Source organism: Elgaria multicarinata, chromosome 5 (genome assembly GCF_023053635.1).
Source record: "Elgaria multicarinata webbii isolate HBS135686 ecotype San Diego chromosome 5, rElgMul1.1.pri, whole genome shotgun sequence".
In the NCBI taxonomy this organism is placed as follows: Eukaryota; Metazoa; Chordata; class Lepidosauria; order Squamata; family Anguidae; genus Elgaria; species Elgaria multicarinata.
The window spans coordinates 110,091,364-110,117,171 of NC_086175.1; the positions used below are offsets into that span (position 1 = coordinate 110,091,364).

The 25,808-nt window shown below is 43.6% G+C and overlaps 1 protein-coding gene across 1 annotated transcript in view; it reads left to right on the plus strand.

The window, feature by feature from the left end:
• The window catches only part of FLT1 (fms related receptor tyrosine kinase 1), a 161,773-nt gene that overhangs the window by 100,129 nt on the left and 35,836 nt on the right, over positions 1 to 25,808 (plus strand). Inside the window, exons 15-17 of the mRNA XM_063127004.1 lie at positions 1,023 to 1,154; positions 11,398 to 11,504; positions 14,235 to 14,370. Of these exons, the coding sequence (XP_062983074.1) occupies positions 1,023 to 1,154; positions 11,398 to 11,504; positions 14,235 to 14,370 (375 nt within the window). The remainder of the gene's footprint in view (positions 1 to 1,022; positions 1,155 to 11,397; positions 11,505 to 14,234; positions 14,371 to 25,808) is intronic.

Below are 25,808 nucleotides of genomic sequence, written 5' to 3' on the forward strand. Positions count from 1 at the left end.
TTTTACTTTACATTGAGGGGGATATGATAGCACTCTTCAAATACTTGAAAGGTTGTCACACAGAGGAGGGCCAGGATCTCTTCTGGATCCTCCCAGAGTGCAGGACACGGAATAACAAGCTGAAGTTACAGGAAGTCAGATTCCAGCTGGACATCAGGAAAAACTTCCTGACTGTTAGAGCAGTACGACAATGGAACCAGTTACCTAGGGAGGTTGTGGGCTCTCCCACACTAGAGGCATTCAAGAGGCAGCTGGACAACCATCTGTCAGGGATGCTTTAGGGTGGATTCCTGCATTGAGCAGGGGGTTGGACTCGATGGCCTTATAGGCCCCTTCCAACTCTACTATTCTATGAATAGCACTGACCTGAACAAATCAAATGCTGCCTTTGGGAGGGGATGGCTAATGACAGCACGGAAGCAGCAAAGAGTCTATCCCCTTCTCTGTTCCTGTGCTTTTATTGGCTGTCCCATTGGTTGAACCAATCTGATTGGTTCCGATTGCTGAAAACATGTTTTGGAATGGTGTGGAGGCTCATCTGGCTGGCTTCCTTTTGCCAGTGGGGCCACCCAGGTGAGGAGGAAGAGAGAGCAGCAGCTACTCTTGTCCTGGTGGTAATGGCATGTAATGGCACTCCCCATTGGCAGCACAATGCCAAGGGACCACCGGAAGCTGGTGCCGACCCTGCTCCCAGTAGTGCTTTTCTTCAGCCCCCATCCAAGCGGGTAAGCATATCATATCTAGTAGTCAACCAGACATCAAAAGCGATTGTTCAAGTGACTTCCCATCATTACTGTCCATTAAAGAAGCATCTTTTGTTTTTAACTGTACTAAAAACAAAAAAAAAAAACAACCACACCCTAGAAACAGGTAATCTCGATATCACAAAAGAATATTGTGATGTGCCCTGTTTTTGACTGGTTCGGGGCTCAGATTCCCTTCAAAAGTGGCTTCTCTTTGACGTGCAAGCCTTCATGCTTATGTACAATTCCTATTCATTTCAAAAACGTCTCCGTCCGCAGGTATAATATTAGGTCCAGGAAGCCAGAGTCTGTTGATTGAAAGAGCCCAAGAGGACGATGCTGGGCGCTACCAGTGTGTGGCCAGTAACCTGAAAGGGACGGTGGAGACTTCAGCCTATGTCACCATACAAGGTAAAAGATTGCATGCAAAGGAGGCTAGTAAGAACGAGTCCTCTTTGAGCTGCTCCTTAGTCCCCAATTGCGTTTGACACAGATCTTGCTTTTTCCAGAGGAACAGGTAAGTGGCTTGGTGACAGTGCACAAGACATATAAAACAAAGCCTTCACGAGGGAAATGCACCAGGTCAAAAGGGACGCCAAAGGGAAATGCTAGATCAGAATGTATTTATGTACTGACCTGAAAATAAGCTTTGTTGCAACCCCACAAGCATAGGGTCAGGGTAGAAGGAGGGTGTATATTTAGCCTCGTCAGAGTCATGGCTTTGCTTCATTTCCTGTTCCAGGCTGCCAGAGGCCAGGATGAGATAAAATTATCATTTTTGTGTCTTTGATTTCAGTACAGAGTGAGCTCTCAGATCTGACTTGAGGTTTGTCCAATATCTGTAAATACATTTTAGAGTTATTTGTTGTTGTCTCTGGGTTTCTGATCCACCCCCCTTTAAAAAAAAAAATCCTCCTGAACCCTTAGCTTCCATAATATCTTATGTCCCTAATCTTGCAATCTAATTGGGTGCCTTAGTTACAATAAAACAAGTCTCTCTTTCTCTCTCACTTGATCAAGAGATTTGGACTATACTAGTGAGCAACCATGGCTGAACATATCATGGAATCATAGACTCATAGAATACTAGAGTTGGAAGGGGCCTTCAAGGCCATCGAGTCCAACCCCCTCCTCTCTGCTTCCGCCATGCCCTTCCTCCCAGATTTTCAGTTGTTTAAGGGTACACTTTACATCAGGGGTGGCCACTTGTGTCCCTCTAGATGCTTTGGCCCGAAACTAGGGATGCCAGCAGAATCTGTCCATGGGATGAAGTTCGCCAAGCTTTCGGCAGCTCTGCGCCCCAGACTCCGCCTCTCTAATCCATGAGCTGTCCTGACTTGATCTGTTTGAGTCCAGCCAGCTTAAGATGTCTGGTTCTTCCCTCCACCTGTCTAAACTTGGCATTTATGCAAATTACAGCTGCAATTGCAATAATTTGTGCAAATTTCAGCCACAGTTAGCTGGTGCAATTTGCATAATTTACACAGCAAGTTTCAGCCAAAATTAGCTTAATTTGCACAAATCCTTGCTTTAATATGCTTAAATTTCTGGAAATTGTGGGTGCAATTTGCGCAAATTAAGCAAATTGCGCTGAAATTTGCACACATTATTGAAATTGCAGCTGCATAAATACTGATTTTAGGTGGGGGGAAATTTGAGAAATTTCTTGGATTCTGGGAAAAAGCCCATGGCTGAAGGCGCAAATGCAGGCCAAGCCGGGAAATTTGGTGTGTCGGAAAAGGGGCAGATTTCCCCACGACCGCCATCCCTACCTACAACTCCCACCTTCCCTCACCCTTGGCTCTATTGGCTAGGACTGATGGGTGTTCATAGAATCATAGAATCGCAGAGTTGGAAGAGGCCTATAAGGCCATCGAGTCCAACCCCCCGCTCAATGCAGGAATCCTCCTTCAAGCATCCCTGACAGATGGCTGTTCAGCTGCCTCTTGAGTCGTAGGCCAACTCATTTGGAAGGCCACAAGTTGCCCACCCCTGCTTTACATGATATTCATGAGAACATAAGAAGAGCCCTGCTGGACCAGACGAGGGGTTCTTCTAGTCCAGCATTCTGTTCACAGTGGCCAAGCAGCTGCCTGTGGGAAGCCCACAAGCAGCACATGAGTGCATAGTATCCTCCTGCTTGTGTTCCCCAACCATTGATATAGAGAGGCATACTGTCTCTGATACTGTCTCTCAGCCCAATGTAATTCACTGGGTTGCTGTGATGATAAAATTGGGGTGGGGGGCATGTACACTGCCTTGAGGAAAGGTGGGATATTTGTGTTTAAAATATAAATATACAATAGCAACATTTGTACCCATGTGTCTGTTTTCCTGGGTGATTCTAGTCACATAACAGTGCCTTGTCTTGTCAAGGGCAAACATCTCAATTATAGGTTGTGTTTCTGATTTCAAATACAGTGAGGAATGGAAAGAAATGTGTAAAGGTTCTCACTTCTCAGTTTATTAACTGAAAGAGAACTGAGTATGAAAACAAATCACAAATTCAAGAGTGATGGAACCTTTTTGTGTTGGAGAAAATGGTCATATGATTTGACTATCAGTGGCCATCTAAGTAGATGTCATATTGAACATGAGCCTGGAATGGCCTTGCATACTTGCTTATCTTGTTGCTTGCCCTGACTGTAGATTATTTATGAATAAGTTAAATATGCTGGTCCTTATACAAGGCTTGGAATTGTTGTGAAGACTGTCCATATTTTCATGCCTCCTGCTCCATTTTTAATCAGTTACTGATCTATATGAGGACCTCTCCTCCTTTCCAAAGACCTTTGCAGAAGACTTTTTTTAAAAGAGAAAAGTATCAAGTTTGTCAGATTACCATCTGCTAACACTCTCAACTAATTCTAAAATGCTGGTGAAGCAGGTCTTCCCTTTGCCGAAGCCATGCTAATTTTTCCTCCACAAGGCTTGTTCTTCTCTGTTTAACTATTCTATCCTGAATAATGCTTTCTGCATCTTTGAGCTTTGGGACAGACTCACGCAAGAAGATAGTCTTTCCATATGTAGAATCATAGAATCATAGCATAGTAGAGTTGGAAGGGGCCTATAAGGCCATCAAGTCCAACCCCCTGCTCAGTGCAGGAATTCACCTTAAAGCATCCCTGACAGATGGCTGTCCAGCTGCATTTTGAATGCCTCTAGTGTGGGAGAGCCTATGACCTCCCATGGTAATTTGTTTCATTGTTCTACTGCTCTAACAGTCAGGAAGTTTTTTCTGGTGCCCAGCTGGAATCTGGCTTTGTGGAACTTGAGCCCATTATTCTGTGTCCTGCACTCTGGGATGATTGAGAAGAGAACCTGGCCCTCCTCTGTGTGACAACCTTTCAAGTCCTTGAAGAGTGTTATCATGCCTCTCCTCAGTCTTGCAACACAGAAGAATCCTGGCATTTCCACCCTTTCTCCCTTATAAGTAGAAATGCCAGGATTCTTCTCTGTCAAATAGCAGGACAACTGCCTTAGATGTTAGAGAGTTGCTGAGTAGACAGGACGGGATGGAGCCATTACTGTAGCTAGGTGTCTTTGGACTCTGGCCTCAATGGTCTGACAAGGTCCTATTAATACAATCCCATACGGTGGCGCTGTATCTCTCTTGTTCATTTATACTTCGTAGCACACACCATGACATCTGTTGTGATACTTTGGATAGTATGGAATAAAAAGTGGGAAATAACACTATAAGGAATATGGAAGGCCTAATGTACCCCAACAGTTATCAGTACACTGCAATGCCGATAAAAAGCACGCATATAAATCAAGCCCAAGTGCATTGCTTCAGCTGTAGGGTGACCATATGAAAAAGAGGACAGGGCTCCTGTATCTTTAACAGTTGCATAGAAAAGAGAATGTTAGCAGGTGTCATTTGTATATATGGGGAACCTGATGAAATTCCTTCTTCATCACACCAGTTAAAGCTGCAGGTGCCCTGCCCTCTTTTAGATCTGGTCACTCTAGTATAGCTCCTGCACCTTTAACTGTTGTGATGAAGAGGGAATTTCACCAGGTTCTCCATATATACAAATGACACCTGCTGACATTCCCTTTTCTATGCAACTGTTAAAGATACAGGAGCCCTGTCCTCCTTTTCATATGGTCACCCTATTCAGCTGTGAAGCGCAAACTTACATTTCCCTTCTCCCCAATGCCATTGCAGGCTTTCCAACTTCTCCTACATTCCTGATATGTTGGAACAAAACACAAATGCCCATTTCTCAATTATTATTTTCGTTTTCGTTTTTCAAAAGAAATACACTGAACATGTGCAGTTTTGCATTTTAAACTCACTTAAATCATAGTGCCATCAGGACCATTGGAATGAAATTGGCTTTGTTTCTGCTGCCATGGTGCTGAACATAGTTACTTGGCAATATGCACCCTTTTGTTTTAGAAAAGGAGAACATATATTTTGCAGTGAAAATAATAAAATGAGTATCTGTAATCAGGCACACATCTAACTGGTTGTCCCCAACTATAAAAGGAGTTTGGGAAGAAGGAGAGAAGAAGGAGGAGGAGGGGAAGGGGAGGAGGAGGGAGATGCTGTAGCACCCATCATCAGCCTCAGTGGGCCCCAGGATGACTGTGTTGGCTCAGGTGCTGATACCGGGTCTGTTTTCCACTGTCACCATCACCTGCAACTCTTGGGGGTGGGCTGCAGGGTCCTGGAATCAAGCCCAGAGGTCCAGCTGTAGCTTCATCACTGGATGGAACAATGGTATGGATGAGGCTGGATGAGAGCCAATAAACTGAAATTAAATCCTGGCAAGACAGAAGCCCTGTGGGTGAGTGGTTCCCGAGTCCAAGAGATAGGCTCATTGACTCATTTGACTGTTCTGGATGGGGTTGCACTCCCTCTGAAAGATCAGGTTTGTACTTTGGGGATACGCTTAGATCCATCTCTGTTGCTGGAGGCTCAAATGGCCATGGTGGCTCAGAGTGCTTTTTACCAGCTTTGGCTGGTTTGTCAGCTACAGCCTCTCCTGGATAGGGACAGCTGTTGTCCAGAGTTGCCCGTTTCCAGCATGTAACTCCTTTGCTGAGGGAACTGCATTGGCTGCCTATTCACTACTGGGCCTGGTTTAAGGTTCTTGTACTAGTGTACAAAGCCCTAAACAACTTGGGACCAGGATACCTGAGAGAGTGCCTTCTCCCCTATCAACCTGCCCGGTCACTGAGGTCATCCGAGGGCATGTTCCTGGTGGTTCCACATAGATCCATCCTCTGATTGGAGTCCACCAGGGGAAGAGCCTTCAGCGTGGTAGCCCCCCTCCTATGGAATTCCCTACCTCTGGAGGTCAGGCAGCGCCAACTTTGTATTCCTCTTGGTGCCTCCTGAAAACATCGTTGTTCCGGGAAGCCTTCCCTTGATGACCAACCATGGTTCACTTTGCATTTTGCTTCTTTTAAAAATCTATTTTAATGTGTTTTTATTCTGTTTTTATTTTATTTTACCTTGTACACCGCTCTGAAATTTTGAATGGGGAGTGGTATATGAATATTGTAAATAAATAAAATAAATAAACAATAGTCTAGCTCAGAATAAGCGAGACTCAGCACCATGTACATTGATGGTGCTATATAAATAAATAATAAGAATAATAAGAATAAGAATAAGAATACAGAGCAGGGAAGCGAGGGCGTTCCATCAACCCTATTGAAGGGTCACCACTATGAAGGCTCTTTCTTCCTCCATTGTTACCACCAGCAGCCATTCCAGTAAGTTGTACTGGTGGAGATGAGAGGGAGAAGCAGGGCCATCCTGCCAGCCCTGCTGAAAAACTTTGACTTTTCCCCTCCTCCCTCCCCATTCCCTTTTCCTTGCGTGTCGTATCTTTCTAGATTGTAAGCCTGTGGGGCAGGGTCTGTCTTGTCTTACTGATTGCATGTAAGCCACTCTGGGAGTGTTTTTGGCTGAGCAGCAGGATAAAAAAAAAACTTGAAAGAAAAAATAAGAAGTTTCATTTGTTCAAACGACAGGAATTCATGTTGGCTGCTCTCTTGTTGAATATATTCATGTTCAAGTGTTATTACTTTCTCACTCTTCAGTAGGGAAAAGAAATGGGGTTTAATTTAAATACTTGGCAAGAAGTAGGAATCCAGTTATCACTATGCAGATCCTGCCTTGGAGACCTAGTGACTCAGGAATGGAACTGCGGAAAGAAATCCAGAATGTGAACAATCGTTTGTAGACTCACTTAAAAATAGGCATCACGGGCCTTTGGACTAGCCAAGGACCCCACAAGGAAGACATTAATCGTCCCTCTTTCCTCTGCCAAGAATGATGCTGAGCTGGAAGCCTGCGCAGCAAGAAGAGTGCCTGGGAAATCATGTTCCAAACTAATTCAGCCGAACCCTTTCCCCTCGCGCGCTCCCTGGATGTCGTGATGTCCTCGTTATGAGACGACATTTTTAGAGACTGTCAGCGCAAGAGGCACAGAAGGGGTCTTTTACAGAAGTCGCTTGTGTTGTTGGGGCCCAGTCACAAAAATGGGACATGTATTTTCCTTTGGAAGTAGTTTATGGGTGTCACAGGAGTTGCGTGGAGGGGATATTTTGGTGCTAATGTTTTGATGCAGAGTGCTCAGTAGTACTAATATCTTCCAGATTTAGACATTTTCTGTTGTTTTGGATGCTCCCTTTCTTACCTTGAATCATGGAGGTGGAAGGAACCTTGGAGATCATTTAGCACAACCTTCCTCAACCTGGGCCGTCAACACAGCTGGAGCGCCCCAGGTTGAGGAAGGCTGATTTAGCACAACCCCCTGCTCAGTGCAGTCTCTGCAATGCAAGGAAAGAGGCTGTAGCCCAATGGTAGAGCCCTTACTTTGCATGTAGAAGGTCCCAGGTTCAATCCCCAGCATCTCCAAGTAGGGCTGGGGAAAAACCCAACTTGAAACCCTGGAGAGCCATTGGAGGGGCACAGATTCTCCACTCCTGCCTTATAAATGAATAAGCTGAATGGCCAGACACATGGTGTTTTAAATGTGGACACGTGCACAGAGTTAAACAGAAAGAGAGCCCTTTTTTTTAAAAAAAGGAAAGGAATTAAAAAATAAATTTCACAATGTTACAATGAACCAACAGCCAAAGCTAGGCAGGGCTGGTGGGGCTGGGGTGTGTGTGAAGGGCCCAGCTCAGCAGCAGAGCACTTGCTTTGCATGCGCAAGGTCCTGGTTTCAATCCTCCAGGTAGGGCTGGGAAAACCTCTACCTGAAACCCTGCAGAGCCTTTACTGCCAGCCAGTGTTGACAATACTAGGCTAGATGGACCAAGAGTCAGACTCAGTATAAGGCAGGTTCCTGTGTTCCCAGGATGCATCTACAGCACCCACCACCTCCTCAGGCAGTTTATTTTATTGCCAAACCGCTCCCACTATTAGGAGCTTTCTCCTAATGTTTAGCCTAAATCTGCTTCGCTGAAACTTCCACTCACTGGTTCTAGTACTGCCCTCTGGAACAACAGGGGACACGCCTGCTCCATCTTCGGCGTGACAGGCTTCCCGATATGTGGAGACCACTGTCCTGTCTCCCCCTCATCTTCTCTCCTCCAGGCAAAACAAGCTCGCCTCTTGCAACCATTCCTCATAGGACTTGAGCGAGATCTACACTACTGCTTTATAATGGTTTTGAAGTGCACTGACACATTCCATATGTTGTTTTCAAACTGCTTTCATGGTGTTACATCCTGCTTAGTGTAGATCTGGCCTTGGTTTCCAGATCCCTGGCCATCCTGGTCGCTCTTCTCTGAACATTGTTGTGAACCGCCCAGAGAGTGGTGGTACTGAAATGTAATAAACAAACAAACAAACATGCTTCCGTTTATCACTGTTTTCCTTAAAATATGGGCATCCAACGCTGCCCATTTGCCTCTGCTGGTTATGTTGGGCCTGGTGCCCTTCAGATGTTTTGGACTATGACACTAATCATTCCTGACCACTGGTCATGTTGTCTGGGGCTGATAAAACTTGTAGTCCAAAGGCTGCATCTATTGAGTGAGTGTCATGGAATCATGGGGGCAGCAGACATTTTTTCTCAACGTCCTCACCTTGCACAAGTTACCCCGAATCATTAAAAGGAACACCCCTCGCCAAACGTCCGTGGTCTTTTGCTCATGACTGTTCTCGAGCCATCCAGGATACTTCAGATAATAATAATAATAATAATAATAATAATAATAATAATATTAAAAAAATTATTTCTTACCCGCCTCTCCATTTTGATCGAAGTGGGGAACAACAGTAAATATAAAATACATAAAACTGAATTAAAACATAATATACATTGTTAAAACATCCTAAAAGCATTCTAAAAACATCCTAAAATCCCCCTGGATAGACCTGCCAGTTCTCTTACAAAAGCCTCTCCCCTACCATCACTTTGGAATGATCTGAGTGTCAGTCATGTAAGCACAGCAAAGGGGTGGCATATCCCGACTTCAAAGCTAAAAGGCATTTGCATTGTAGGTTGAAAGGGAAGTGAATTTATCTGAAAGGAAATCAGAGATCACATGGCATACGCAAGCAAAGAAAATAGTCTGAGATCTATCTAAAAAGCACAAAAATGAAAAGTACAAGATAGCTTAGGGGAATGCCTTTCTTCAATGCCTGGCGGCAAAAGTGGGATAACCAGGGAGGGTCCCCAACACTTACATTGTTCTAGGTCCTTGTCCCACCCCGCCCCACTCTGCAAGCCATTTAAAGGGGTCTGATGTGCACTGGGTTGAATTCAATGGTGTCCTTCCACCAGCAGAATAGACATCCATGGCAGATGGGTATCATTTCCCCACCCCACCCCTCTCTGCAGCCCTCCTCATGCACACCCCAAACCTGCTCCAGGGAGTTGGGGTTCCTTCAGAGCAAATGGGGGGCACGTGGGGGCTGCTGGAAGTGGAGGGAATGGGAAACTCCTGTCGCACAAGTGGAAGTCCTTTCGTGTGCGTTAGATTCAGCCCCACTGCTTCCAAGCATGGTAGGCCCAGAACAAAGGACCAGGGAGACACGGGTGGCCAGTTCCATCTGCAAAAGGCTCCCACACATTTCCTGGGTCCCACCTTTAATAGATAAAAGCTGTCTGGGAGGGAGCTGAGGTGGCCAACCGCATTGGGCCCACCTCTCCTGCTACACCCTACGCAAGGGCAGACTTGTAACAGCCGGCCAGAAAAATGGAAATCTCTGCATCTCAAGGAAAGGAAGGGAAATTGGAACTAAGTGCTCTCAAGTGTTGAGCGATTAATTAGAACGAGGAAAGATGTAGTGATGCCGCACACCCGATGGGGCACTCCGACAGGAATGAGGAAATTCCTTCCGAGCATTTACAGGCGTCTCAGGCTGTTGAGCGACAACATCTGGGCAGGAAGCGGGAGGGAAGTCAGGAGGCTTTCTGTTGTCTAATCACAGTCAATGCATCCATGTTGGGTGTCTGCTCTGTAGGCTTTCCAGAAAAAAGGGGGGGAAACAAAAGAAAGTTTTGTCCTTTTGAAACTGGAAACTGGTATGGAAACTGATATGTCCCAGGGGGTGTCTATAGTCTCTATTAACCCCGTAGTGGCTGCGCAATGGCGCTGCGTTGTTTATATGATGCAGCCGCCAACTTGCAGCCACATTGGGCTTTTACCACCACCAGCCCGAAACTGGGTGAAACAAAGGAATTTTGAATTTGAAAACAAGCCAGGAAGATTGATGGCTTATAAATTGCGAAGAGAAAGAGAAAAAAATGATATTAAAAATACAAGAGGGTGATAATTAATGGACAACATGGCTATACAAAGAGTTTTTCATCAATATTACTCGAACCTATATAAAGGACATGATGTTTCACCAGAAAGAATAGAGGAATATATTGAAAAGCAAAACTACCTAAAAGGTTGAAATGTTTCTTCCAATGTTTAGTTACTGGCAGAAAGGGGGTTAAGTTAAAATATGCTGGTAGTTTGTCTTACCCTTTTTGTCTTTGGCCCCTCCTCCTCTGCATTTAGCTCCACCCACTACTGGAATGTGCCCCCCCCCACCTAGAGCCTGTCTGAAATTGAATTCAGCACTTCAGCTGAAAGAGGTTCAACATCCTGCTGTAGCAATTCTGGTTAACCATGACTAGGGTGACCATACGGAAAGGACAGTTAGTGACCAGATACAAAAGAAGGCAGGGCTCCTGCAGCTTTAATTGTTGTGATGAAGAGAGAAATTACCAGGTGCTGCATGCTTACAAATGACACCTGCTGAAATTTCCTTTTCTATACAACTGTTAAAGATACGGGAACCCTGTCCTCCTTTCTGTATGGTCACCCTAATCAAGAGAGACAAGAGACACTGCCAAATCAGGTGAGCTGTGGTATGTTAGAGAGGGGGAATCCCCAAAAATGCGGTAGAGGGACCTTTCTCGAGTGGAGCCCTTTCTCTTGCCAAAGGTCCAGGCAGATCCTGGGTTCATCCTGGTGTGTGTTTCCAGCTGATGTAACCAAGGCATGGAGAACTGTTGCTAGATTAGACTGATATATGTACAGGTATCTTTTGCACTGCTCTTGCAGGTTCAATGAAAAGCAGTTGGGAGGAAATACTATGTGCTGTCAACTTCCTTCAATTTTTGTTAAATGCCAGATTTTTACAAAATTTTGTAAAATGCTTGTGACTTGATTTTTCCAGGAGTATCAGAGAGCTCAAACCTGGAGCTAATAACCTTGACCTGCACCTGTGTGGCAGCAACACTCTTCTGGCTTCTATTAACACTCTTCATACGCAAGCTAAAACGGGTAAGGACAAAGCCCGTCCGGGTTTTCTAACTAGCACGTGAAGTAGTTTAAATGATCCAGTACAGCAGAGGCTAGTGGCTCCCATTTCAGTGGGGCGGTGAATCCACTCCAGGTTTCAGTCAGAACTGTAAAGGACCTATCCAAGGTGTGAAGCGCTTGGATAGTTGCTTAGAGTTTTGAATGGTTCTGAGTGAAGCAGTGAGCCTATATACACCAGTTGCTGTAAGATCCACTGCAAGATGGATTCATAAATGTCACCTTTGAAATACTACGCTTCGCCGTTACAAATTGTTAAACAAAACGAGAGTCTTCCAGCAGCTTAAAATGTAACACACCCTTCCCCAATGTGGTGCCCTCTGAATGTTTTAGACTACAACTCCTGTCATCCCTGATCATTGCACGTGCTGGCTGGGATGGATGGGAGTTGACATCCATCTGGAGGCACTGGGTTGAAGATGTATTTAACGTAGCATGGGCTTTCTGAGGCAAGAGAAATCATCAGGTGCATGATGTAGACCAGGGATAGGACTTGGTGCCTTCTAGATGCTTTGGACTACAACTCCCAGTGAGAGAAAAGAGTGTGTTTTAGTGGTTAGGGTGTTGAACTATGACTGGGGAGACATGGGTTCAAGTCCCCACTCAGCCAGGAAATCATTGGGTGACTCTGGGCCCATCACTGACTCTTGGCCTTCCCCTACTTCACAGGACTTTTGTGAGGGTAAGATAGAGAGAAGGAGGATCATATCTGCCACTTTGGGCTCCTCGGGGGAAATTCAGAATAGAAATATAACAAATAACATAATAATAACAAACTCTTGGAATCCCTGGCCATGCTGACTGGAGCTTAATGGAGTTGTAGTACAAAACATCTGGAGGGTACTGGGTTGCCAACCCTTCATGTAGACCAGGGGCATGTCTACACTATACCTATATCCCGGGATAATCTCTGTGCATCCAAATGTCACACAGGGGATCCTGGGAGCAGGCAGGGATGATCCCTCCATTTGCCTGGGATAATCCTTAGGTGTGGAAAGGGCCCAGGTTTCCCCAACCTGGCATCTTCCAGATGTTTTGGACTTCAGTTCCTATCAGCTGCAGCCAACATGGTCAATGCTTAAAACTGCTGGGAGCTCCATTTCATGAAGCTGATGAAGCAGACTATCAACTATGAAAGCTTATTTATTTATTAATTTATTTATTACATTTTTATACCGCCCAATAGCCGAAGCTCTCTGGGCGGTTCACAAAAAGCTCATTCTGCAATAACTATGAGCCTTCAAGGTGCCATAATAATCTTTGTTGGTTTTGCTGCAACACACTAACATGGTTGCTTGTCTTTCTTGTGTGAAAGAATTTCTGACAAGTATCACCTAGGTAATGCCTACCGCAACATCCAACCAACAAACCCAGAGCAACCAGCATGGGTGAAGCAATGGACTATCATTAAATGTCCACCACTGCAGAGTGCCAATCACAGAGAGGCCAGAAGAAAGCTCTGCACTGGATACCCGTTCTGGGCTTGCGAATGGGACCACACACAGCCCTGTCTATCAACATGACTTGGGTGCAGCTTCCTTGCTGAATTCACGTTGAACAGCAGGTGGAACCTGCATTAACCATTGCACTACAAAAAGTCACCTGACAGGAGGGGAAATGGTTTTCATGCATCTATCCTTAAACTGGTTTATAATTTCCCACCCACCCCCTGCGCTCCAAGCATCTCCCATTATAAATATTATGGGCAGTATCCAACTGATGACATTGCGCTAGCGCTAACCAACACTTGTGCGATGTAACTAGCACTTACTAGGGAAATGGGGAAAAAGCAGTGATTTGATTGTTATATTCACATTTATCTTTTCAAATGGTAACAAAAGTCGGCTAGGTAAATGCTCATGACTCATTTTATTTGAATGTCTCCTGAAAAGCTAAGGGCCCCTTTGGTGCAGGATGTAATCTGTCGGTTTCTTCTTGAATCAACATGGGGCAGTGTGATCCTGTGCATATTCACTCAGAAGTAAATCTCTCTTAGTTTAATTGAGCTCATTCCCAAGTAAGCATGTGTAGGATTCCAACCTTAATCCTTCCAACAGTCTATTGATTCTAAATTACTCGTTAGGAATGACTTTGGAGAAATAAGATTGCGTAGGCAACGAGCCTACAGGGAAATAAGAATTCTTGAACATTTGAAAAATGTGTACACAAAATCTTACTGACAAATTCCTTGCAGATTACATCTAAGTCTTGCACAACTTTTAAACCGCATTTGGCTATTTTTTAAACAAACAAACAAACATCGGCAGCTGGACTCATCTGTTACATATGCCAGTGTTTTCTTTTGTGTACAGTTGTCGGCCAAATCTATTTTTAGAGGCTGAGGTTAGTCATTTTCTGAAAATACCCCCGACTGAACCTACAGACTCAAATCCCTCTCACAAGGTTATTGTTCGAGGAGGTTCTCATATGGATTCAATTGAAGAAATCAAGCAGGCAATATATAGGAGGGAAGGTGGTGTAAATAGAGTTGTAATGAAAAAAATACAAGGCAACGTTAAAATGAAGAATCTTTAACAGATTGTACTGTGGAGCATGAAATATGCATCCATATGGTAAGAGGTGCAGCAGTCGTATCCAATTAACTTGCCACCTTCATGACCAAAGCCAGGAGAACTTGCTCAGGATTGCTGTACATGTTGTAGTGACTTGGGGATTTTAAAACTTATTTTCCAGCCTCATTCTTCGGAAATCAAGACAGATTATTTGTCAATCATAATGGATCCCGAAGAAGTCCCCTTAGATGAACAATGTGAACGACTTCCTTATGAGGCCAGCAAATGGGAATTCGCCCGGGAAAGGCTTAAACTGGGTAAGAAGAAGATGTTTGTCACACTGCAGTTCCATGGAATTGGTTGGTAAGGCCAGAAGAGCTTGCAGGAGGGTTGCATGTTTTCATTAGTTTGAACAGTAGATTAATTTAAAAAAGCTCACTGGGGACAAATTTTAATCATTAGAAGCATAATAATTTAATTGGAGAGTGGTTGAGATTCAAGGACATGTTGTGCTAGGCATGATTCACCCTCTCCAGTATGCCCAGATTGGCAAGCGTACGAATTTGGCCATACAGAAAAGCATACTCATAGATCTGCCCTCTTTTGTATCTGGTCACTTGGGCAGGGCTCCTGCAGCTTTAACTGTTGTGATGAAGAGGGAATTTCGCCAGGTGCTGCATGCATACAAATGACACCCGCTGAACTTCCTTTTTCTAAACAACTGTTAAAGATAGAGGAGCCCTGTCCTCCTTTCCATAAGTCATCCTACTCAGCAGTGTAAATTGGGAATGCAGCAAGCATGTGTTTTCCAGCACATGCACATGTATCATTGAGGTGCATGGGGAGCCATGATTAGCTACTGTTCCCTGTTGTGTGTACGCTTATTAACAAATGTGGCTCTTGGAGTATGTTGTATGGAATTCCTCCTGCCTGGCAGGAATTAGTTAATGAAATTCCTTAAGTTCCATCTTGGGCTTAGGAGTCAAGGCATAAATCTGGAGTGGGAACAGTATAAATGCAGAGAAGAAAAATAGCATAAACAAGGAAAGAATGTTGTGCTCATGAATGAAAACCAGATTCTAAGAAGTTGGCTGGGCGCAGCATGTTTGTTAAATATGTGTGGGACTAAGAAAAAGAAACTCCACGAGAACATGTCGTATTTGCAAGATAATGGTTCTATGAGCTGCCAAGGTTAATGAGAGGTTGGACTGACTCCCACGTCATTGGAACTTGTGCAGGAGATGGTTTTATTTGGACGCCAGATACATGCCTTCCCTTTCCACCTAGTGTTTTCTTTAGCAGACCTATGAGTTTTAATTCATAACTACAAATATACTATAAGAACTTTAATGCTACAAAGTAAATCCATGATGGAACCAGATGGATGATGTTGCTAGGGGGGACCATGTATCCTATTTTACAGAGGTCAGTCCTCTTAAGGGCTGTCCTCTATATGAAGGCAACCTGTATTTGAAGGGCTGTTCAGTCTAAATCTGGTTTAAAAGGCAAAGAACCACCTGAAGGACATGCGAGGGCCTTGAAATTGTCCATCAAGAAGTAGTGCCTGAGACAGCAGACTGGGCAACAGGTACACAATACAGCTGGTCATAATCTTCCCTGCTATGGTGAGATGTATTGTATTTCAATTTCAATTATAGTAATTATTTCTAAATTTGCACCTATACTTACAAATTAACATATGCAACTTTTATACAAATCAGTGTCCTCTTTTGTCCCATTTGGTAACGCCATTCCAGATGTTGCTTCTGCAGACACTCCTACTGCAGACCCAGGATACCCAAAGGAGCAACTTCTCACCTATGTCCCATTCGTCCTGAGCTGCTTCTAAGATCATCACAACACCTGCCCCGCATTCATCCATTTCATTTCATTTCAGTCCATTTCATTCATTTATTTTTGTGAACCACCCAGAGAGCTTTGGCTATTGGGAGGTATAAAAATGTAATAAAAATAAATAAATAAATAAATAAATTCATTTCTATGCCACCCAACAGCCAAAGCTCTCTAAGTGGTTCACAGAAAATTAGAGCCCACAAATACAAAGATAATAAAAATGTAGTATAAAATGTTTAACATACGAAACTTTAAAACAATTTTAAACAGGTAGGACACAGTTACAACGAGATTTCTTTCTGGACCAATCTGCGAACCGAAACTGAGTTATCTTTTGAAATTTGCAGTACTTCAAATTTTGCAACGGAATTCTCAAGTGAAAAAAATGCACATAAAATGTGTGTATTCGTGAAAATAACATTGATATTAGAAAAAATGCTTTCCAAAACTCTGTATTCTTGGCAAAATTGCATACAAAAATGCATGTATTAGGAGAAATGGATGCAAAAATATTTGCGATTTTTTTTTAAAAAAAAAACCCTCAAAGTTTGAAACATACTGAATTTAAAATTAGAAAAATGAGAGAACCAGAAATTGCCTATTTTCCTATCCATAGCACCGCAGTGCCTCTGAAACTGAAACTGAAAGTAGCATATGGGCATTCTGAATATTAGCTACTGATAGACTTATTTTCCACAAACTTGTCTAATTCACTTTTAAAGCCAGCTAAGCTAGTGTCTGTCCAATCGTCACATCATGTGACAGTGAATTCCAGCCATTAATCCAGGGTTAGATCCAGGCTTAGTCATACATAGACTAAACCCAGTCATGACTAATTTACGTCTCATTGATTTCAATACTCTAACCTAGATTCAATCCTGTGGGAAGAACTACTTCTTTATCTTTGTCCTGCCAATCAGCTTCATTAGATGAGAAATGTAACATAGCTTGCGCTAGTGTAATCTTAGCCATCTGCAGTTTTATTGTATGGGAGAAGATCACCCATCTGGAAGCAGTTTCAACTTGCAAGGAAACCCATCCCGATTTGATTGAAGTCAAGGTGGCTAGCCCCTTCATGGAAATATGCATCACAGTACACAGCAGCCTTCCCCAACCAGGTGCCCTCCAGGTGTGCTGGACTGTACCTCCCAGAATCCCACATGGTTTCCTGGGGGATTTTGGGAGTTGTAGTCTAACACATCTGGAGGGCTCCAGTTTGGGGAAGGATGGTATGGAGCAGCTTTCTTTTGCCATGGTATTGGTGCTAATTTTTAATCAGCCGATTATGTCTCTTCCCCCAACTCTGCCTAGCCTCATCCCTTTTAGAGTCAGTGTGGTGTAGGAGAGCCAGTGTCATGTTGTAGCTACAATATTGGACTAGGAATCAGGAGATGGAGATTCTAGTCCCCACTGGGCCATGGAAACCCACTGGGTGATTTTGGGCCAATCACAGACTCTCAGCCCAACCTACCTCACAGGTTTGTTCTAAGGAGGATAACATGGAGAGGAGGAGGATTATGTATGCTGCGTGGGTTCCTTGGAGGAAAAAAAAAGGCGGGATATAAATGCAATAATAAATAAATAAATAATATACTTGACAGCTATCATTATGATCAATGGAAGGAAACAGGTCCATGGATATACCTTTAGCCAGCTGGACTCATATGCATCAGACATCTGTTCACATGATGCATAGTGAGACCTGGTTTAAACATATCAGAAAAGTATGCCTTTCTGCTATGTGCATGAGCCCCAGTGAATGTGGGGCTTCTCCTCTCTCCCCTATTTTTTGCATACTAGAAGAGGAGATCAGAAGCAGCCACTTGTGGTTTGAAACTAATGTATGGTGACCATATGGATAGGAGGACAGGGCTCCTGTATCTTTAACAGTTGTATTGAAAAGGGAATTTCAGCAGGTGTCTTTTGTATGCATGCAGCACCTGGTGAAATTCCTGCTTCATCAAAACAGTTAAAGCTACAGGAGCTATACTAGAGTGACCCAATACAAATGAGGGCAGGGCTGCTGCAGCCTTAACTGTTGTAATGTAGGAGGGAATTTCACCAGGTGCTGAATGCATGCAAACGACACCTGCTGAAATTTCCTTCTCCATACAACTGTTAAAGATACAAGAGCCCTGTCCTCCTTTTCATATGGTAACCCTAACTAACCGCCATTCCCCTTGACATCCAAACTTGGGGAAGTGTAGTTTGTTTAAATTATGGATTTAGAATAAACCAGGATCTGAAATGATGGTTTGATCCTAGCATGCTATAATGAGCCATAGTTTAAAGAAACACAGTTTTCCCTAGACTGAGCATCACTGGGAATTTTATGGTTTTTGAAAGCAGAAGAGGGTTTGCAGTCCCTTTCAGATAGCTATTAAAGAGGATAAAAGAGGGGTGATTGTGTGATCCTGAGGCTCAATGTGGTTCACTCATGTAGCTTGGTATTTGAAAGTGCTGCTGAATGATCCAGTCCTGGTGGGAATCTACACTGATGTTATTCTAACGTTTTGAATGGGTTACTGTGACGCACAGTGTCACGTGACCCTGGGTCTCCAACGTTGCAAATGAGTTGTACTTACAGGTTCTATTTCTTAGTTCCAGCGTGGCTACAGATTCATGTGCCTTGTTCTACCGATAATTTTCCTCTCGCAACCCAGAGCTGCTGGGTTTGCTCCACCCACTTCCTGTTCTCCTTCCTTTGCCCCGTTTGCTCTCTTATCTGCTACAGCAGATAAATCACACCAGCGTTATACTGTGCAATCACTGACAATTGCATGCAAAGGACTCAGAAGTTTTCCACCTTAGAATCTGCTTTGATTGTGAAGTAGTCCCATGCATCCAGCCTTAATTGTGCTCCTTTTGCAAAAGATTCGCCCCAGCCGCTGCTGTGGGCGCAGGAGCAGGATTTTAAGCAAATGCTTACATCTGCATAAGACACCAAAATTGGCACAGTAATTCAAATACCAAATTTGAATCAAACTGGGTCATCGGTTGATTTTTTATGACTTTTATTTTTTTAACATTTCCCCGCTCTTTGCAAAGGAGCTGAGGAGCACTCAAAGGATCGCTGTAGCTCCGTGCAGGAAAATTAACAAGGGTCCAAAGTCCAAAACTCATGACCAGCAGGGCTAAAATGGGGCTGCTGCTAAAACTTTTCAATTTGGTCTCTCATCCAAACTCTGACCAGACCCAGCCCTGCTTAGTTTCAGTAAAGTGGCTGGCTCCTACACATTCAGGCAATTCCCTGGGACTTGTATTAAGGTGTTTTGGGAGGAGGTTTGTGAGTGCTTATGACTATTGCCCTGCCCTGCTGGCTAGGAATGAGGCAGGCAGTGGGCGGAGCAAACCCAGCAGCTCTCACAGAAGAGGGAGAACAACGGAAGGATTGAACCATGTGCCCTGAAGTTCCGTTGCAGCAAAACGCAAGTCACGCTAGTGTGTCCCGTGATACAGAGAAACAATACAGAGAAGCCACGTTAGAAAGGGACACTAGCAACGATATAAGACTAGTGTAGATCCAGCCCTGTTTGCTTCTGAGTAGTCTTAAAATCAGTACGATTCACTTTTTGACCTCATGCACACTGCCTTTAGCCTCATCCGTAGATGGAATGTCCCTCCTCAACAAGAACTTTCCAAGGCTGGAATTCAGCTCTTGGACAAAAAAAAGATCCCCATCCCTAATGTAACAGGAAATCAGAGCTTCCTGTTGTGTCTGATCCAGGCCTCAGCCTTCCAGATGCAAGTGAATGCAAGCAGAATCTTATCCTTGGATTTTCCTGGAGGCAAATGCCGTGTTGATTTTTCAGTGGATCCTAACCAGGTTTACTCAGAAGTAAGTCCTTTACTTGGCACAGACCCCATTGAATCTGTTACTTACTTCTGAGTAAGCATGCAATAGGATGGAGAAGCATTACAAAGATTAGCGTATTAGGAGTGCAAATCGTTGAATATTTGAGCAGTTACCTGTAAAGGGTATAATGAGTGAGCTTAATCATAAGCCTTGTGCAGTCTTTCCCAATGTAGAGCCCTCCATATGTCTTGAACTACAACTCTGATCAGCCCCAGTCAGCATGGCCAATGATCAGGGAAGATGGGAGTTGAAATCCAAAACATCTGGCGGACGTTGGATTGGGGAAGACTGGCCTAGTGTGAGTATATGTATTTAAAATTTAGCCCCCTGCAGCAGATATTGAACTGCAAATCCTGGAAAAGACACAGATATGTTTTGTTATAAACTATGCCTGAAGGTACATAGGCAGTTTTTCATTACCTTTGCTTGTGGGGGACTATAATCACAGCCTTTGATACCCACTCGGTTGCAAACACTATGCTAGATCCCACACTCACATTGAGGTAGGCCTCTTTGAATTGTCATTGCACTCTCAAGCTCTGGCAGTATAAGAAGAAAACAGTTTTATTAGTCCACTTCTTTTAGTGTTTGCTGCAAAGCTCAAATCTTCTAGGTCTGCAGCAGTTGAAAGGGATTTCTCCTTGTCCTTCAAAAACAAGAAATCAGTCCTCTAACTCATTGGGCTTCAGCTTGGGGGGCGAAGAGGGTCAGGAAAACCCCTAAGTGCATCACACCCTAACCTAGGGTGGAACATAGCAGTAACATCACCATATATGTAGGGTGGTTTTGGGTTTTTTTTAAAGAATAAGACAGGCAGACAGCATGACCAGGGATCAGGGAGCACGAGTTGTGTACAAAAGGGAATCTCGCCGGGTGTAACTTTGCTTGCTCCTGCATGACATGCTGCATCTAGAAAAACTCCCTCTTTGAGCAACTCATACAGACAGGTGCCTTTTCTTCCCTTGCATCTGGTCACCCTAGAGGGAGAAATGGAGAGATGACCATGGATCATTACACAATTAAAAACAGGTTCCATGTTGCAGCAGGTTGTAGTTAGACTATTGCTCCTAATTGGAGCAACCGTAGAACAGGAGTGGGCAGACTTCAGGCCTGTCGAATATACTTAGTTTGTTTATTACAAGAGCCAGGTGCAAAAGAAATATGCTTAGCATGCAAGAACAGGGTGCCTCTGAGCACATTCTGAGTGTAGGAATTTGGTTTCAGTACCAGAGCTGAACTGAGCTCATAATCCTTTCATGCAAAGGTCCACTCATGGCTATTCCACGTTTTCTTCGTTTCAGCAGCCTGATTCAGGTGGAAAATATGTTCTTGTTGCTGAAAATATGTTCTTGCTGATCTACTGTAGATCCCACCCCATCTTCTGCCCATCCCATTGTACAACGTGTATAACAGCCTGTGTTGGACTACAGCTCCCATAATCCCCCAGCCAGCATGGGGCCCTCCACCACTCTCTCTCCGGCCCTCTGAGCCTGCAGTTGTTCCAACCAGTTTCCAGCTGATCAGTTGGCCTGCAGGGAAAAGACCGCTGTGCTGGTGGTCCTCGATCCCATTCAGGCAAGAAAGTAGGGATCCAGATCAGGGTTGCTAAGGGAAGGAGGATGCTTTAGCCTCCTCCCTCCTTCACTGAATCTGAAGTAGCCTGTCTCATGTGTGTTTGTGCACATGCTCCCAAGCGCACACCAACGTACGACCCCTCCACCTCACCCCATCTGACATTGGTCCTTGAGGCAAAAAAAGTTGTGCACCCTCAAAACATGACAAATCCAAAATCTGTCCCAATATGAAATTACAATTAAATCGGTATAAAGCAACAACAGTGTGAAAGAATCTATTAGTAATACAACGGAGAGTCAGGATCACTTCCCAAAGGCCTCCTAAGAAGAGGGTTTCTGCCAGCCATCTGAAAGCTTCAAGGTACACCAGAACATAAGAAGAGCCATGCTGGATCAGACCAAGGTCCATCTAGTTCAGCACTCTGTTCCGTTTTTGTTTTAACCACTCTATACAATTTGATGTCATCAGCAAACATGGTCACTTCACGCCTCACTCCTAATTCCAGACCATTTATGAACAAGTTGAAATGAATTGTTCCCAATACAGATCCCTGTGTGACCCCACTATTTACTTCCCTCAATTGGGAAAATGTACCATTTATTCCTACTCTCTCCTTACTGTTCTTTAAGCAGTTACTGATCCATAAGAGGACCTCTTCTCCTATCCCATGACTGCTAAATTTGCTCAGGAGTCTTTGGTGGGGGACTTTATCAAAAGCCTTTTGGAAGCCCAAGTAAACAATGCCCACTGGATCACCCTTCTCTAAATGTTTATTGACATTCTAAAAGAACTCTAAAAAATTCGTGAGGCAGGACTTCCCTTTGAGAAAGCCACGTTGCTTTTTTTCAGAAGGATTGTCCTTCTATATGCTTACTAACTTTGTCTTTAATAATGCTTTCGACCAATTTACCTGGAACAGATGTTAAATTTCCTGGATCTCTTTTTAAAAAACGTTGTTACATCCTTTGGTCCTCTTGTACAGAGACTGAGCTTAGGGACATGTTGCATATTTTAGTTAGCAATTTCATATTTGAATTCATTGGGAACACTAAGAACGACACCATACGGGCCTGGTGATTTATTTGCTTTTAATTTGTCAATAAGGTTGTCTTTTGTTACCACAATTTGCCTCAGTTCCTCTTCTTTCCTGAAAACGTCAGTTTAGGCACAGGTATCTGTCCTATACCTTCTGCAGTGAACACCAATATGAAGAGTTTATTCAGCTTCTTTGCAGTCTCACTGTCCTCCTTTAGTATTCCCTTAACTCAATGGTCATCCAGTGAACCAACTGCTTCTGTAGCTGGTTTCCTGCTTCTGACATATATATATTTATTTTTATTTTGTTGGCCTTGATATTGTTAGCAATATGCTCCTCAAAATGCTTTTTTTGCATCTCTTCTTGTCTGCTTGCATCACCTTTGTGCAAGCTTGTGCTCCCCTTTGTTTTCCTTATTTGGGCAAGATTTCCATTTTCTGAAGAAAGCCCTCTTTACTATAATAGCTTCCTTGACACTGCTAGTTCACCATGTTGGTGACCTCTTGAACTTAGTGCTACCTTTCCTAACCTGTGGTATACATTTTAGCTGAGCTTCTGTCATTGTGGTTTCAAGTAACTTCCACACATTTTGAAGGGATTTAACCCTCTTGACTCCCCCTTTCAACTTCCTTTTCACCAGTTCCCTCATTTTAGAGAAGTTTCCTCTTTTGAAGTCAAATGAGACTGGACTTCTTGGGCAGTTTCCCACTTAAATATATATGGAACCTGATAGGACAGTGGTCACTGTTAACAACTGGTTCAACAACATTTACATCTCGTACTATGTCCTGGGCGATGCCACTTAGGATTAAATCCAGGGTCACCTCCCTCTGGTTAATTCCATGACCAATTGTTCTAGGGCACAGTCATTTAGGTCATCAAGAAATTTAACCTCTTTATCATGACTGGAATATGCATTTATCCAGTCAATGTGGGAGTAATTGAAGTCAACCATTATTACAACACTTCCTCGTTTGGAGGGCTCCCTGATTCTGTTTTCCATCTCAAGGTCACCCTGAGCATTCTGGTCTGGGGGATGATAGCACATTTCTAGCACTAAATTAGTTTTGGGGCCCTGTATAGTCACCCACAACACTTCTGTGGAAGAGTCTGACCCATTTAGGTGTTCTAGTCTACTCGACACATACAGAGCAACACCACCCTAGTATGCCCTACCCTGTCCATCCTGAAGAGTTTATATCCAGGGATGACCATATCCCAGTCGTTTTCTCTGTTCCACTGAGTATCTGTAATGCCTACTATGTCCAGATTCTCTTTTAAAACCAAGCACTCCAGTTCTCCCATTTTGGCTCAGACGCTTCTAGCATTTGCATAGAAACACCTGTACATGGTGTCCATCCTCAGATGTCTCTGGTGTGTGCATTTTTTGCTTATCTGGTGATCCTTTCTAGGGAGGGATGTCCACAACTCAGGTGTCAACACCACCAAGAAGGCCCTATTTCTAGTCTCTATCCTTTTTGCCTTTGCTGCATAGCTTCCCCTGATGATGATCTTGGTAGGCAATCTGATGCCCTCCAGATGTTTTGGACTGGAAGTTCCATAAGCCCCAGCCAGCATGGCCAGTGATTAGGGATTTTGAGAATTGTCATCTAAAATGTATGGAGGGCACCAGGACACCTACATCTGATTGAGAGATTGAGGCCTCACATGGAAGAAGGTGGTCCCACAGGTACCTGGGTCCCAGGCAATGAAGGACTTTATAGATCTCCATAGCATTGCAAACTAAGAGTGCCATTTGTAGTTACAAATGTCAATGAGAGTTCAGCCATTGATTTCAGAGGGACATGGATTGTACCTTACATTTGTCACATAGCTGCTCTGTATGTAATTATCTTCTGAAGCTGCTGGAGAGATTTTGTGCAGCTTGTAAAGTGAGGTGAATTTGGTCCAAGAATTAAAATATCCAAATATGTTCTTCAAGTGCTTAAGAGATTATGTTTGGCACCAAACCCCAACATATTAGATTTTTTTAAAAAAAAAGCTATGAGTTTTATTAGAATTTTCCATGAAACTGAGATTCTTCAGATGGAAAAGATATCTGGAAAATATACCAGTATTCAAATACAACAATACCCTTGTGGTGTTTTTACTGAGTACAGAATGCTGTTTAAAAGTTGCTTTTTCCAGTGCGCTAAGTGGACTATTACAGAGCAAAACAAATGCAACCCCTCACAGTCTAAACGAAGTACTCCCAGAGGTTATGTTTAGGGTGGCTGGATTTCTCCCAGCTTTCATGGGGATCCTAAGGAGTCTGTGGCAGAATCAAGCTCCTGTCACAACTAGAGTGTCCACTAAGAGAGCCAGTGTGGTATAGTGGCTAAGGTGTTGGACTGGGAGTTGGGAGATCCGGGTTCTAGTCCCCACTCGGCCATTGAAACCCACTGGGTGACTTTGGGCCAGTCACAGACTCTCAGCCCAACCTATTATTTATTTATTTATTTATTTATATAGCACCATCTATGTACATGGTGCTGTACAGAGAAAAACAATAAAATAGCAAGACCCTGCCGCATAGGCTTACATTCTCACAGGGTTGTTGTTGTGAGGATAAAAAGGAGAGGAGGAGGAGGAGGAGGAGGATTATGTACACTGCCTTGGGTTCCTTGGAGGAAAAGAGACAGGATATAAATGTAATAAATAAATAAATAAGACATTGCCAAAAAAGAAGAAATGCATCACCAAAAAAGAGAGGACAAATGTGGGCAGTGATTTGTATAACATTTTCATCTGTTAATGTACACATATAGAATGTAAATAGAAAAAACAATACATCTCGCCATAGAAGGGGGAGACTGGAACCAGGTGATGTATGCCTGCTCAGGTATGAACCAGGTATGAACCAGGTATAACCAGGTATGAACCAGGTATGCCTGCTCAGTCTGCTGTCCAGACTGTTGATGGGACTCTTCAAGGCTCGTGCTGCTCTCCCAGCTTATGGTTCTTGATCTTTAAACCAGACTTGGAGTGGATGTAGCCCTTCAAACAGAAGACAGGTTCAGATAGAGGACTGTCCTCTGAGAGCCCTCGAATGGAGGCCTGTCCTCTATAAAGTAGGATGCATGGCAATCCTAGCCCCAACCAGCATGTGTCAGGGTTAAATCAAAACATAAAATACAACAATAAAATAATGGCTAATACACACACGCACACGCACACGCACAGGCCTGGATTCTTAAAAACATACACAAGTTAAAATCCTTGATTGAAGAATGCCAAGAAAGCCCTTTCCTTTGTTAATATGTGTCATAACTTTACTAGAGATAACTGGAGAAGAGCCCTGCAAATTATCTTAATGCACAGGTCTCCTAAGGGAAGTATTGCTACCTCAGGTTTTTGGATCCCAAACCATTTAGAATTTTAAAACACATTGGGCTGTGCCCAGAAGCAAATCAGTAGCCAGCGAAGTTCTTTTA